Source organism: Zingiber officinale, chromosome 3B (assembly GCF_018446385.1).
Source record: "Zingiber officinale cultivar Zhangliang chromosome 3B, Zo_v1.1, whole genome shotgun sequence".
Taxonomy (NCBI): domain Eukaryota; kingdom Viridiplantae; phylum Streptophyta; class Magnoliopsida; order Zingiberales; family Zingiberaceae; genus Zingiber; species Zingiber officinale.
The window spans coordinates 133,158,022-133,171,382 of NC_055991.1; the positions used below are offsets into that span (position 1 = coordinate 133,158,022).

The 13,361-nt window shown below is 41.1% G+C and overlaps 1 protein-coding gene across 1 annotated transcript; it reads left to right on the plus strand.

Moving 5' to 3' along the window:
• Nucleotides 1–271: 271 nt before the first annotated feature.
• Nucleotides 272–1,429, plus strand: LOC122055268. The gene has a single exon (XM_042616635.1). It carries the CDS (start codon nucleotides 272–274, stop codon nucleotides 1,427–1,429), a length of 1,158 nt encoding a protein of 385 aa, XP_042472569.1.
• The last annotated feature ends 11,932 nt before the right edge of the window (nucleotides 1,430–13,361 follow it).

The following is a 13,361-nucleotide window of genomic DNA, read 5'->3' on the forward strand; positions in this document are numbered from 1 at the left end:
AGAATAATCTCAACTAACTTGAAGATATTTCGCATTAAATATTTACGAGGACCAATAGAAAGTAGGAAGCTACAGTAGCGTACGCACCCTTCTATGTACGAGACTTCGTACTCTACTGCCCATTATTTACCGCTAACCTTACCCAATCACTTACCCGAGTTAACGATTTTAAAACAAATAAAAAATAAATAAATAAATTGGATTAGATTCTTTATAAACCACTTACATCGTCTTCTTCTTCGGCGCCCTTTTTGTTTCTCTGGTTCCATTGATGCCGTCCGCCCTGGTGAACAGCGTGGCAATCACGCCGACGACGAAGGAGGCGTTCGCCTGGTTCGGACCTCGGATCTCCTTCAGCCACGATGCTGCCTCCGTTGACCTTCCGTCTCCCGCAGCGGAGGGCAGCCCCGAAGCATTCCACGAGGACTTCGAGTTCCTCCTCCATGACCGTCCCGTCGCCATGCTACCCGCCGACGAGCTCTTCTCCGAGGGAAAACTCGTTCCGCTCCATCTAGCTGTCACCAAGCCTCCGGAGGCTGAGTCTATGGTCTTTCCGGATCCTCCGGAGATACGGCGGAAGGCGGAGATCTCCGGCGCAGATCCTTACGGGTTATCCCCCCGCGCGCCAAGGTGCATCGGTCGCTGGCGTGAGTTACTCTGCCTGAAGCGCGCATCCGCCTCGAAGTTCCGCGTCGAAGTGGCAGTCGGCGACGTGCCGTCAGCGGTGGCCTCCGCCGCCTCGAAGAAGAATGCGGTCCCAAGGTCGACTCCGAAGCATCTGCTCCACTGGCACCCCAAGGCTGCCTCTGTCGACTCGTCGTTTAGTCTCCCCCTCCTTCGCGACTCGGATCAAGAATCTTCGCACATCGCCTCCTGTCTATCTCACTCCTCGTCCTCCTCCTCCGGCCCCGATCACGAGGATATCGCCGGGCTATCCATCGATTCCGATAAGATCGGCTACGTTGCGTCCCGGGTCCGCCTATCCTGCCCACGTCCCGCCTTGCCGGCGGCATCGAGGATGGGGTTCAGCCCCAGCAAGCGGACCACCGATCCTGCAGCGCAGCCGCCGCGAGGTGTGTCGGTGGACAGCCCGCGCATGAGCTCATCGGGCAAGATTGTGTTCCACGGCCTGGAGCGGAGCTCGAGCAGTCCGGGGAGCTTCACCGGCGGCCCGAGGCCGCGGATGCGCCGGGTGGAGAGGTCCTACTCTTCCAACGTCCAAGTGGCGCCAGTCCTCAACGTCGTTCCCGTAGGCCCCCTCCGCGGCTCCGGGAAGCCCGTCTCCGTCTTCGGCCTCGCACAGTTGTTCTCGCCGCAGCCAAAGAAGGAACGCCAGGGCTCCGTCACGAACCGGGCGCAGGCGTCCCGTCCGTCCCTGCGCCATCGGCGTCAGGATCAAGATCGCAACATTTGCTCCAAATCAAATTAGGAAATCGCAATCCAAAAAAGCAATTCAAATTTGCTTTCAATCCAGAAGTACGTAGTGCCTGTCAATAGTCGTGCATTTAAGCAATTGAAGAAATCTGATCGCAAATGCACATGATTCATATCAGACTTTCATTCCTCCTCTGCGCACGCTAGCCTTCCGCCGCCGGAGCTGCGCGTCCGCTCGGCGTACGATAGAACGCGAGGAAGCGACGAGCCGAATATTCGCCGTCGGTCTCTCGTTTCGCGCGGACATTATTCCCATCTCTATTCGGATTGTACCCTTGCGATGTCTCCGCCAAGCACCAGTACTCTCCAGTGATGGATTATCAATCATTTATTGATGGAAAATTCTAATATTTCTAAAATTACAGCAGTCAAACGAAGAATTTACAGGAAAAACAAAGTTGAGCAGTAGCTGCAACAGAGAACGGACGCCGCGGTGCGCCTGTGCCACCGCCGCAGGCGGGTCGTCAGTTCAGATGCCGACGACGGCGAACCCTGATATGATCCGACGGCCTTATTCCCTCGGTCGACCAAGGCCGATTCCTCCGTCAGCGTCTGCCGCTGGATCAGCAGGCAAAGATTCTAATCTCTGCGACAGTAACATGCCTGCTTCCCGTTCTCCATTGCCACTCTGATGAGTCGACGCTCCTATCTCTTTTTTAAACCCCTGTGTTTGTTTGGCATCCAGCGACCGAAGATCACTGCCAAGAAACAGCCAATTCCTGTGCTGTCCTAAGTGCCTTATATCATTGATCCTTTCTTTCTTGCATCAGGGAAGACGGAAATTTGACCTGATGGTTTGACAAAATTTTAAATAGGAAGAATCTTAGGATGACCCTATGAAGATGACCCTCTGATCATAAATCATTGATTGAAATTATCCTAACCCCACAGGTCATCCGAATTGGTATGTGGTGGGATGTTTGTCACATGAGGTCGCGGGGTCGAAATTCAAGGTAGTCGGGGTGTAAATCCCCGATCCCTGTGCAACTCACCCCACCTGTTACATGCTTGCTCAGGATGTTGTGATTTATCATATCACATGTGACTTTGAGGAGTGATATGATAAATACATAACACACTGGACAGTTCATCCACCTAATTTCTTCTAACATGATCTAGCTTAGTTTTAAGTTCATTGATAATTTCTTTATTGGTGATTTCCACTTAACTATTACTTTGAGGATATGTCACGAAGGTGAAAGCTTACAAAATGCCTTAACTTGAGCACGATTTTTAGATTTTCTGACCCTGAAACTACATACCATTATCTGAGATGAGCTCGTAGGGAATTCTAAATTAGCATACGATGTTCTACCATAGGAACTTGCTGACTATTTGCTCGATTATTTTTACTAGTGTCTTAGCTTCCACTAACTTAGAAAAATAATCAACGACCACCAAAAGAAATTTTTTCTGAGCAGGTGCCGTCAGGAAATGTCTCACAATATCCACCCTATTAATCGAATGAGCATTAAACAATTGAGGTCTTCAGTAGTTCTATGGGGTGGTTCGGGTTGTTATGTTGTTGTTGACATGATAAATAAATGGTTACAAGCCAAGCTAAGTTGGTTTGCAAAGTGTGTCAAAAATATTCAACTAGTAAAATCTTCTGAGCGAGCGACCTGCCGAACCTCTTGTAAAATGTACTGTATATCATGTGACTTGATACATTTGAACATAGGGCAAGAGAATGTCCTCTTGTACAAGCTATCTCCATCCAATGTGAACTGATCGACCATTTTCTTGATCACCCCCACTTGTTTCAAGTCGGCAGGAAAACTTCCTTGTTAGAGGAATGAAATTAGCGGTGCTCTCAAGTCCCTCTGTAATTCTAGCTCGTCCTGTCGTTCAATATGAGTTATCAAAAATGTTCGCTCCACAAGTTTGTCCAGAGTCCAAGGGATTAAGGAGCCAGCCAACTTGGCCAACTCATTAGCCTTTTGATATTCCACTAGGGGATTTTCTACAAGGTCACCTCTTGAAATATGACTTTCAATTTCTCAAAGGTCTCCGCGTACAACTTTAGTCGTTCACTGTTAATCTAAAAGTTGTCTAACAACTATTGAGCCACCAACTAGAAATCTAAGAAGATTAGAACTCAAATAGCTCCAATATGCTTCGCAGCTTGTAGGTCAATTATCAATGCTTCATACTCCACTTTATTATTAGTTGTTCGATAATCCAACCGAATGGACATTGCAGGCTATCTTCACGGGGTGATATGATCATAAGAGTTTCAAATCCGCTGCCTTACTGAGTGGGCGATCCATCCACTTAGATTTTACAAGTTTCTTCTGGCTCCAAGTTTTGTATCTCAATCATAAAATCGGTTAAGGTCTGACCTTTGATGGTGGTTCGAGATTGATACTGTATGTCATATTCGCTAAGTTCTGTGGTCCACTTGATCAATCTTCTCGAAGCTTCTGGGTTGATGAGTACTTGACCCAGGGTGCTATTGGTTAAAAATATGATTGGGTGAGAGAAAAAATAGGGACGTAACCTCTAGTGCTATGTAAAAAAATCGGGAAATCAGAAATCGGAGCAGAATCGGTAGCTTATCGATTTTGGTTTAACGGTTACCAATTTTAGCCAATTCTGGTTAATTGGTTCCCGATTTAAGTTCTTTTTTACTGGGTTAACCGATAAACTGGTAAAATCAAGAACTGACTAGCTAAACTTAGGGCGTGCATGGAGTGAATGAATTTGGGAATTTTAGAATCTGGTAATTTGGGAGGAGAGACTCAGAGAGAGACGGTCGACGGGGGAGTTTTCCCATTTCTGTTTACTTTTCAATCTTTTCTTTGGAGAATTTTAGTTTGTCAAAAAAACACCTAATAACCCACTCCACTAAGTATACTTACCTAGGCCCTATTCTATTACGGCTTCTCGGTTGGAATTGGTTAACCAATTGGAGTTGGTTCAACAGGAACCGATAGAATCGATAAGAATATCAATCGATTAACTGATTTTATCTAAAATGTGGTAACCTAGAATTAATCGGAGCCAATAACTAATAAACCGGTTAACCTACTGGTTGAATATGCCTAGTAACATCCAAGCAGCTAAGATCAGTCCATATGCTAACTTCTTAAGAGCGGTGTAGTGACATTCAACATCATTCAATAAAATGGTTTAAGAAATACACAAGCTGTTGTTCTTTACCCTCTTGACATACTAATACGGACCTGAGGACACATTCAGTGGCGGACAAGTGTATCCACAATGGCTCGCCTACTATTGGTTTAGCAAGGACAGTCAGAGCGGACAAATAAACCTTTAATTCCTCCAACACTCTACCACACTAGACATTCTATTCGAATAGTAAGTACCCCAAATAAGTTTATCTGTGATTAACTGAGTTAAGTTATGTTCTATAGTTTAATGCCTTGTGTCAAGTATAAGGTACTTAGGAATACATGAACTTGAGCAGAAGACACAGCGAGCATATACTATCCAAAATCACCTAATTCGAGAGGTAAAACTTAGATAATCAATCTACGATCACCTAATTCGAATCATGTACTATCTAAAATCCATCGTACTATGTCTCCCTTTCCACTTAGGTATAAAAAATCTTCCAAAGTAAACCTGCTAGTCACTGATGTTCTTTATGGGTCATGACCCACAACGCTTCTACTGCATCACTCTGATGTTCTACCTTCACTTGTTAACGAGTTGTAAAATCCGCAAGGCCCATTATATCGTTCCATTAGTAGGAGCACTTTAGATCTTGACACATATAAGTATCTTCCACATGACCCATGTATTATGATCGACGTGTTTCTTGATGTAGGTCTTCTTTAATTGGGTGTATCTCTGGAACACACAGTCTTCCTTGAAATTGGGAAGTCTCATCCTCGTGTTTTACAATCTATCTTTAGTCATGGATCTCATTCGTATTTCAAAATTTGAGATGTTCATCATCAACTAGTGCTTCCTTGATCTTCAATAGGTTGTTGACAGACCCACCCCCTACTTTCCAACTTGGTCTAAGTTGATATCACCTAAGAAACTACATACTCTGCGTCAGATTCGGGTCCTAAGTGTCAACTGGTCATGCCCATGGTCGACTCTGACCATGACTACAAATAAAGTTGATTTGCTAAGTGTCATCATGCTAAACCAAATCAGTGGGTACTTAATAGACAGGTATAGAAATAGTTATACCATTCAATCAAATGGAAGAGAGTCTAACCAACCATACTTTAATTTCTATAACATTCAACTGGTCTAATAATAACCTACACCAAATAGTGATTACTAGAAGTATACTTTTCTATATTTCGTAGATGTCCTTCAGCTTGCCTTGTGTCCCAAACTCGAAAAATCGTAAATTGAAATAAAATAGAAATCCCCAAAACATAAAACCCAACATTCAAACTCGAATCATGCTCTGATACTAATAAAATTATCACGCTTCGAGGGTATACTTGTCCGCCAAACCGGATAGTACCCCTAGTAACAATACGAGAAATATGATATAGAACTCAGATCAAGCAAATTAAACATCGATGCAATATAAAAATGTGTTAACTTTTTAAATAATAATACGTGTATATATGCATAAACATGTGAACATACTAATCTACATAAGATAAATATTATACTATTATAACAAAACCTCATCGATTCTATGAAGGAAAGAAAATAATAAACAGTGACAGTGGAACAGAAAAATAAAACAACTCGAACATAAATCCAAACTCGAGTGGAACCGACAGTCAGGACCTTTGAGCGACAACACATATCATCTATCTACTAATCTGAAAGTCAAAGGAAAAGCAAAGGGTAGTGAGTACAAAAACTCAGTGGGTATAAAAAAATAGTACATGATACTATATATATATATATATATAAAGGAGATCAAAGCATATAGTCTTAAATAATAATACTTACTATAAAAGTAAGAGTATCGACACAAAAATCATCTACTAAACAAACCATAACCAATAACACAATTCTTCACTAATTTACTCCACCAGATATAACCAATAAATTGGGAGTACATATACTACATCCAAAAATCACCTGCATAAACTCAGCACAAAATAAGCATATAACAAATATATATCAAATCTTAACTACACACAAACTCATGCTACCACTATCTAGTCTAGTGGGCAGCCAGAGTGAGATAGCTATCTAGCTTCTCAACTACTGGCTGCGGGCAAAATCACACTACCACTATCTGGGTCTAGTAGGTAGTCAGATGTATCATGATCATTGACGACTCTCTCAACCACAAATGGGAGACAATGGTTGACAAGATATGCCAACGGTCATTAACGACTCTCTCAACCACGAATGGGAGATAGTGGTCGTCAGGATATACCAACGTAACGATAAATAGAAAATAAATAGTTACATCCAATATAACAATCTTTAATCATCACTCGGTTTAACCTAACTAACGTATAGACATGAGCCTAAATAACAAACAAGGGTCTAGTACATACTAGATATCCTACACTATGGTATTGCTACATAAAATCACATGTATAAATACTAATAAATATTGAGATGGTGATAAAGATGGACCCCCCAAAAAGTGGATCAAAGTAGTGAAGACCGGCTGACATGAAGGTTAAAGTCAAACGGTCAAAGTCGTAGAGTCAAGTGGACTACTAAACCGTAGACTGAGAATCAGGCAAGGTTGGCCGAGTAGGCCATGAGAGTCGGTCGGACGTGAAAACCCGACCAAACCATCTAAGCAACCATCATTCGTAACTTGTAGCTGAAGTTAAGAGCCAAATACTAAGTTACTCGGGCCATCTCCCTTACCGATCGGACCTTTGGTCTGATCGGACACAAAGCACCTCTCCGACAACAGTAAAGCCTAGTGAAGAACAAGTCGGCAGGCAACTTCACTCTGTATGGCCGAGCTGGTGACATCTCAGCCGAGTGATCTTTGATCGGCCTACAACGGGACCCACATACATGTATTACCGTATTCTTTTGAAAGTTTGTGCCGCCGACAATAGAGAATGTCCAGTAGGTAAATCATACTTTAAAAACTTCTAGCCTATCACATCACAGAGATTTGCATGTTCGCTTCTGGAGAGGTGTCAAAGACACTTTTCGAATTGTTTTTTCTTAGGAAGCTTCAGAAAATGTATATATGCTTTGGGATGTATGCATAGATGCTACAACTACAGACGGAGGTATGCGACACTTCATTATTCTACATTCTCTTAGCTACTGTTCACTTCTACTATTCTCTCCTTCTAAACTGAGCACTGACTTGAGCGTTGGAGGCTCAATGTTGAGGATCTCTTCCCTGGCCCGACATTAATGCTCCCTGTATTGCAGGACAACACAGAGTCTTCATCTGGTCAATACCAGAACGACGTTCTCAACTAACCATCTTCTCAGCTTTCGGACAGGATCAAATATCATGGATAACAACAAGACTACATGGATAGCAAATTGATTAAATGAAGTACAAGCAACTAAATATCAATGCAAGAAACAAATAGAGCGGAGTCATGGTAAGCTGTAACTGTTGTCTAATCAACAACAACAACAACAACAACAACAACCAAGCCTTTTCCCACTAGGTGGGGTCGAGTGTATGAATTCTTTTACGCCATTGAGCTATATCTCCTATTATATCATCATCTATATTTAAATAAATTTATCTTATTTTATTATTATTAACCAAGTCTTTTTTGGTCTTCCTCTTTCTCGTTTGATATGTATGTTTATCATAGTTTCACATCGCCTAACTGGAGCATTTATTAGTCGTCTAAGTACATATCTGTATCATCTTAAACGTGTCTCTCGGAGTTTTTCCTCAATAGATGCAACTCCGACTTTCTCTCTAATGCTCTCATTTCTTATTTTGTCCATCCTCGTATGTCCACACATCCACCTTAACATTCTCATCTCTGCAACTCTCATCTTCTCCTCATCTGCTCGAGTTATAGCCCAACATTCAGCTCCATATAACATAGCAGGTCTAACTGCAGTTTTATAGAATTTACCTTTAAATTTAAGAGGTACTTTACGATCACATAAAACATTCGACGCTCCCCTCTATTTCACCAATCCTGCTTGTATTCTATGTAAGCTATCTCTCTCAATCCCTCCATCATTTTATAAAAATGATCCTAAATATTTAAATCTCTCGGTTTCGGGCAACTCGTCCTCTCCTATCTTAACAATTGTTTCATTACTTCTAATATTGCTAAACTTAAATTCCATATATTCTGTCTTTAATCTACTAAGCTTAAAACCTTTCCCTTCTAGTGTTTCCCTCCAAGATTCTAGTTTAGCATTTACTCCTTCACGTGTCTCATCTATCAAAATAATATTATCTACAAATAACATGCACCATGATACTGTGTCTTAAATGTGTGTAGTGAGTTCGCCTATAATTAGTGTAAAAAGATAGAGACTTAGAGCTGATCCTTGATGTAACCCTACCTTTTTTGGAAATGCTTCAGTTACTCCGCCTGAAGTCTTTACTCTGGTTGTTACATCTTCATACATATCATTAATTAGTTCAATATATGTTATGCTAACACCTCTCTTTTCTAAAATTCTCCATATAATTTCTCTTGAGATTCTATCATAAGCTTTTTCTAAGTCAATGAATATCATGTGTAGATCTTGTTTTTGCTCCCGATATTTTTCAATTAATTGTCTAAGAAGATGTATATCTTCTATTGTCGACCTTCCAAGCATGAACCTAATAAATGATAATAAATAATCATGTACTAAGATAAAAAAAAACTAAAGAGATCAAAGCAGAAACTACCCACCTCTCATTGTAGAATGTCTCTTGATGTCCTCAAATCACACCGTATGTTTCTAGCTCGCATCTACATGTAAGGTATACCAAAAATTAACCTATTAATCAACCTATTTATTAATTATCATCTATTAATTAATTAATCAATCCATTAATTAATTAATTCATCAATTTATTGCTTAATCATTAAGCATTCCTCTATTAATTAAATCAAGTAACCCCAATTAATCAATTATTAAACTCTAATAAACTCTTACCAAAGCCAATTAAGTTATTTGTTAATCTTAATTAATCAACTAAATTAAAATTACTTAATTAAAATTACTTAATTATAAATTTGGAAGTGGAGGTTGGTGCATAGGCGCCTAGGTGGTGTAGCTGTGGCGACAGTCGCAACATGCGGCTGTCGCGCGTGCAAGGAGGAGGAGAGGGGAGGCACTGCCGCACTGGGAAGTGGTCATCTTGTTGTAGGCGCGACGTGGACAGCGAGGACAAGCCTCGGTCGTCGGCGACTGTTGGAACCCCAAAGTTATTTTTGGTGTGATCAACTAAGTTAGGTTAGGTCCTGTTATGTTTTGATCCCTGTGTCTAAGTGTGCAGTAGCTTAGGAGCACAAGAAGTCGAGTGGAAGACGCAACTAGTGAGAAAGACGGCACGGGAGAGAACCGACGGACTTGGTGCGTCTGAGGGACGAGATGCTGTGGAAGAGTACACCGGTGGACAAGAAGGACGCGTGCGATGGTCCGAGGGACGAGAAGCCGGAGAGGAAGGCTGCTCAAGGAGAAGGTCGAAATTGAGTTCGAGTGAGCCTTATTTTGATTGGTCGAAATCGCCCAATCGGAAGAGTGAGAGGAAGAGAAAAGAAGCTGAAGCCTTCTGCTAGAAGGCGCCTTCACTGTGCATGGAAGACACCTTTAAGCCTTCATGGAAGGCACCTTCCTTACGCATGGAAGGCGCCTTCAACTCATCATGGAAGGCGCCTTCCATGTCTATGGAAGGTGCCTCTTTGACCAGGTTGGTTCGAGCCATTGCGGTGGATAAAACTTTATCCACTAACGCCTTACTGGAGGTGCCTTTCAGGCCTATGGAAGGCACCTTCAACCTGCGGATAAGTTTTTTCAGGCGCTATAAAAAGACCCCTAGACCTAAGAAAATGTAATAACTTGATTATTCATTTCCTAGCAATAGTCTGAGCTGTTAGTGTGTGTAAAAGACTTCTCCACTTTCACCGAAGGAGATTCTTAGTGAGCTTTCATCTGCCCTGGATTAACAACCACCCCGGTTGTAACCAAGTAAATTCTGAGCCTCTTCTTTTAGTTTCGTATTATTTTTTTTATGCTATTGCTGCTAATCTAAGTTGAAAGATGAGAAAGGTGTTTTGTTTTTCTATTTCAGGCAACTCAACCCTCTCTAGCCGGCCTACCCGGTCCAACAAGTGGTATTAGAGCCAGGACGCTTCAGGAGAACTAACCGCCTAACGAAGCACACGAGATGGCCGGACTAAGCATCTATTCACCAACGTTCAAGGGGGAGTTTGCAAGTTGAAAAAAGAGAATGGAGGTATTTTTCAAGAAAGGCTTCGATTTATTATTAATAATGGAATTTGGTTTTGAAGCACCCAAGGGCAAGGAAAAGTTTCAATGGACGAAGAAGGAACAAGCCGACTTCGTGGCAAATGACAAAACAGAGTTTTATCTGCTGAGTGTTTTACCGTCACAAGAAGTCAACCAGATTTGAGTCTACGAGTCCACAAAAGAACTTTGGGAGAAATTCCTGGAACTACACGTAGGAACCTCGGAGGTGAAACTTGCGAGACGGGACCTACTTCGCAACCAACTCACCAACCTTCGGTTTTAAGAAGACGAAACCATTGCACACCTTCACTCGAGGATTAAGGAGATCATCACCGGACTTTCAAATCTCGAAGAAAAGGTAAGCAACCGAGATTCGCTAAGGTACGCTCTTAATGCATTCCATAGAAATACGAAATGAGCATCATTAGTAGATGTCTACATATCTCTAAGGATTTAGAATCTATTACCTTAGAAGAGTTATTTTCAACTTTTAAAGTCCATGAATTGAGATGTGTAGATACAAAGAAAGAGCTGAAGCACGACATTGCCCTTGAGGCAAAGATGGACAAACAAGATTTAGAGTCCTCTCTCGACGACGATGAAACGATAATGATGTTAAGACATTTTAAAAAATTACTTAAATCTAGAATATCTAACCATCCACAGGATAGAAAGAGAAGAACAATCAGATGTTACTATTGCAATGAAGAAGTGCACGTTAAAGACAATTGCCCTAAGTTAAAGATCAACGAGAAGGACAAAGACAAGAACAAGAAGCCCGTCCAAAAGAGCAAATACAAGACCCAAAAGACGACATGGGACGAAACATCGTCCGAATCAGAGGTCGAAGCTTTCTTCGAACTTGCGTTATTGGCAAGTCATCAAGAAGAAAAACACGAAGCAAGCTCATCCGAAATGAACATCGAGAGCATCGATGAAGGGGGAGCATCAACAGAAGGAATCAGTAGTTCAGGGAGAGCTACGGACAACGAGATCGACAAGGTAAGTCAAGTACAATCTCTTCCACCTTATAAGTTGTTTAAATTTGTTAAATTATTAATTAAAGACAGTTGCAAACTTGAAAAAGAAAACAAAGAATTAAAAATAATTTTAGCCAAATCTTATCTGTTAGAAGATTTTGAAAAATTGAAAATGATAAATTGAGGACACAAGTAGAAAACTTAGAAAACCATACATGTTTAACTGTTCAAGCTCGAAATTTTAAAAGACTAAGTTGGTATCTTAGATTTCACAGGGGTCAAATTAGAAAATTCTCAAAAGTTACGTGCCCCCAAAATTCTTGATTAATCCAGTAGGAATGAACCTATATTGAGTTCCAAAATCATACTTAGATTAACATTTTTTTTAATCTAAGGCTTTCAAAAAAGTTAAATGTTTAAATTCTTTAAGAGGCTTTGTCTAGAAGTGGTTGATGAGCCAATAACCAAGAAGGCCTAGTGCCTTGCCACAACTTGGAAGTCAATTACTAAATTAAATATTTAATTGATAAATTGATAAGCTTGTAAAATTAAGATAATGGTTTCAATTTTTGTCAATTGTTTGAAAATTTCATTACTTAGATTTTTTTTTTAAAAAATTAAAGTTTCTAAAAATATTGACATTGCATTTTTTTTCAAAGTTTGTCAAAAACCTTCAAAATTATTTTCAAAATTTTGTCAAAAACTTAATAAGTATTTTTGAATTTTTTGAAAAATCTGAATTTTTTCTGAAAAAAAAGTTACCATTAGATTCTTTTTGGTACCCCAATTTTTTTATGCGATCAAAGGGGAAGAAGGGAAGATTAAGTTTAGGGGGAGGTAGTAGTTCAATTCAAATTTTAAATTAAATTTAAATTTGAAAATTTTTTTGCACTTAATTACATAATTATAATTTTATCTTTACTTGGTATTACAATTTTATTATCTTTACTTTATGGTTAGTTTACCCTAACTTAACTTGGGTTGCTCACATCAAAAAAGGGAAAGATTGTTGGAACCACAAGGTTATTTTTGGTGTGATTAACCAAGTTAGGTTAGACCCTGCTATGTTTTGATTCCTGTGTCTAAGTGTGCAGGAGCTTAGAAGCACAGAAAGTTGAGCAGAAGACGCAGCTAGCGAGAAGGACGATACAGGAGAGAGCCGACGGACTCGGTGCGCCTGAGGGACAAGGTGCTATGGAAGAGTACACCGATGGATGAGAAGGACGCGCACGGCAATCCGAGGGACGAGAAGTCAGGGAGGAAGGTTGCTCGAGGAGAAGGCCGAAATTGGGTTCGGATGAACCTTATTTCGGTTAGCCGAAATCACCCAAGAGGAAGAGCGAGAGGAAGAGAAAAGAAGCTGAAGCCTTCTGGAAGGCTCCTTCCATGCCTTCACTGTGCATGGAAAACGCCTTCAAGCCTTCATGGAAGGCGCCTTCCTTACGCATGGAAGACTCCTTCAACTCATCATGGAAGGCACCTTCCATGGTTATGGAAGGTGCCTTCGACCATGCTGGTTTGAGTTGTTGCAGTGGATAAAACTTTATCCACCGGTGCCTCGCTGGAGGCGCCTTCCAGTCCTATGGAAGGTGCCTTCAGCCTGTGGATAAGTTTTTCCAA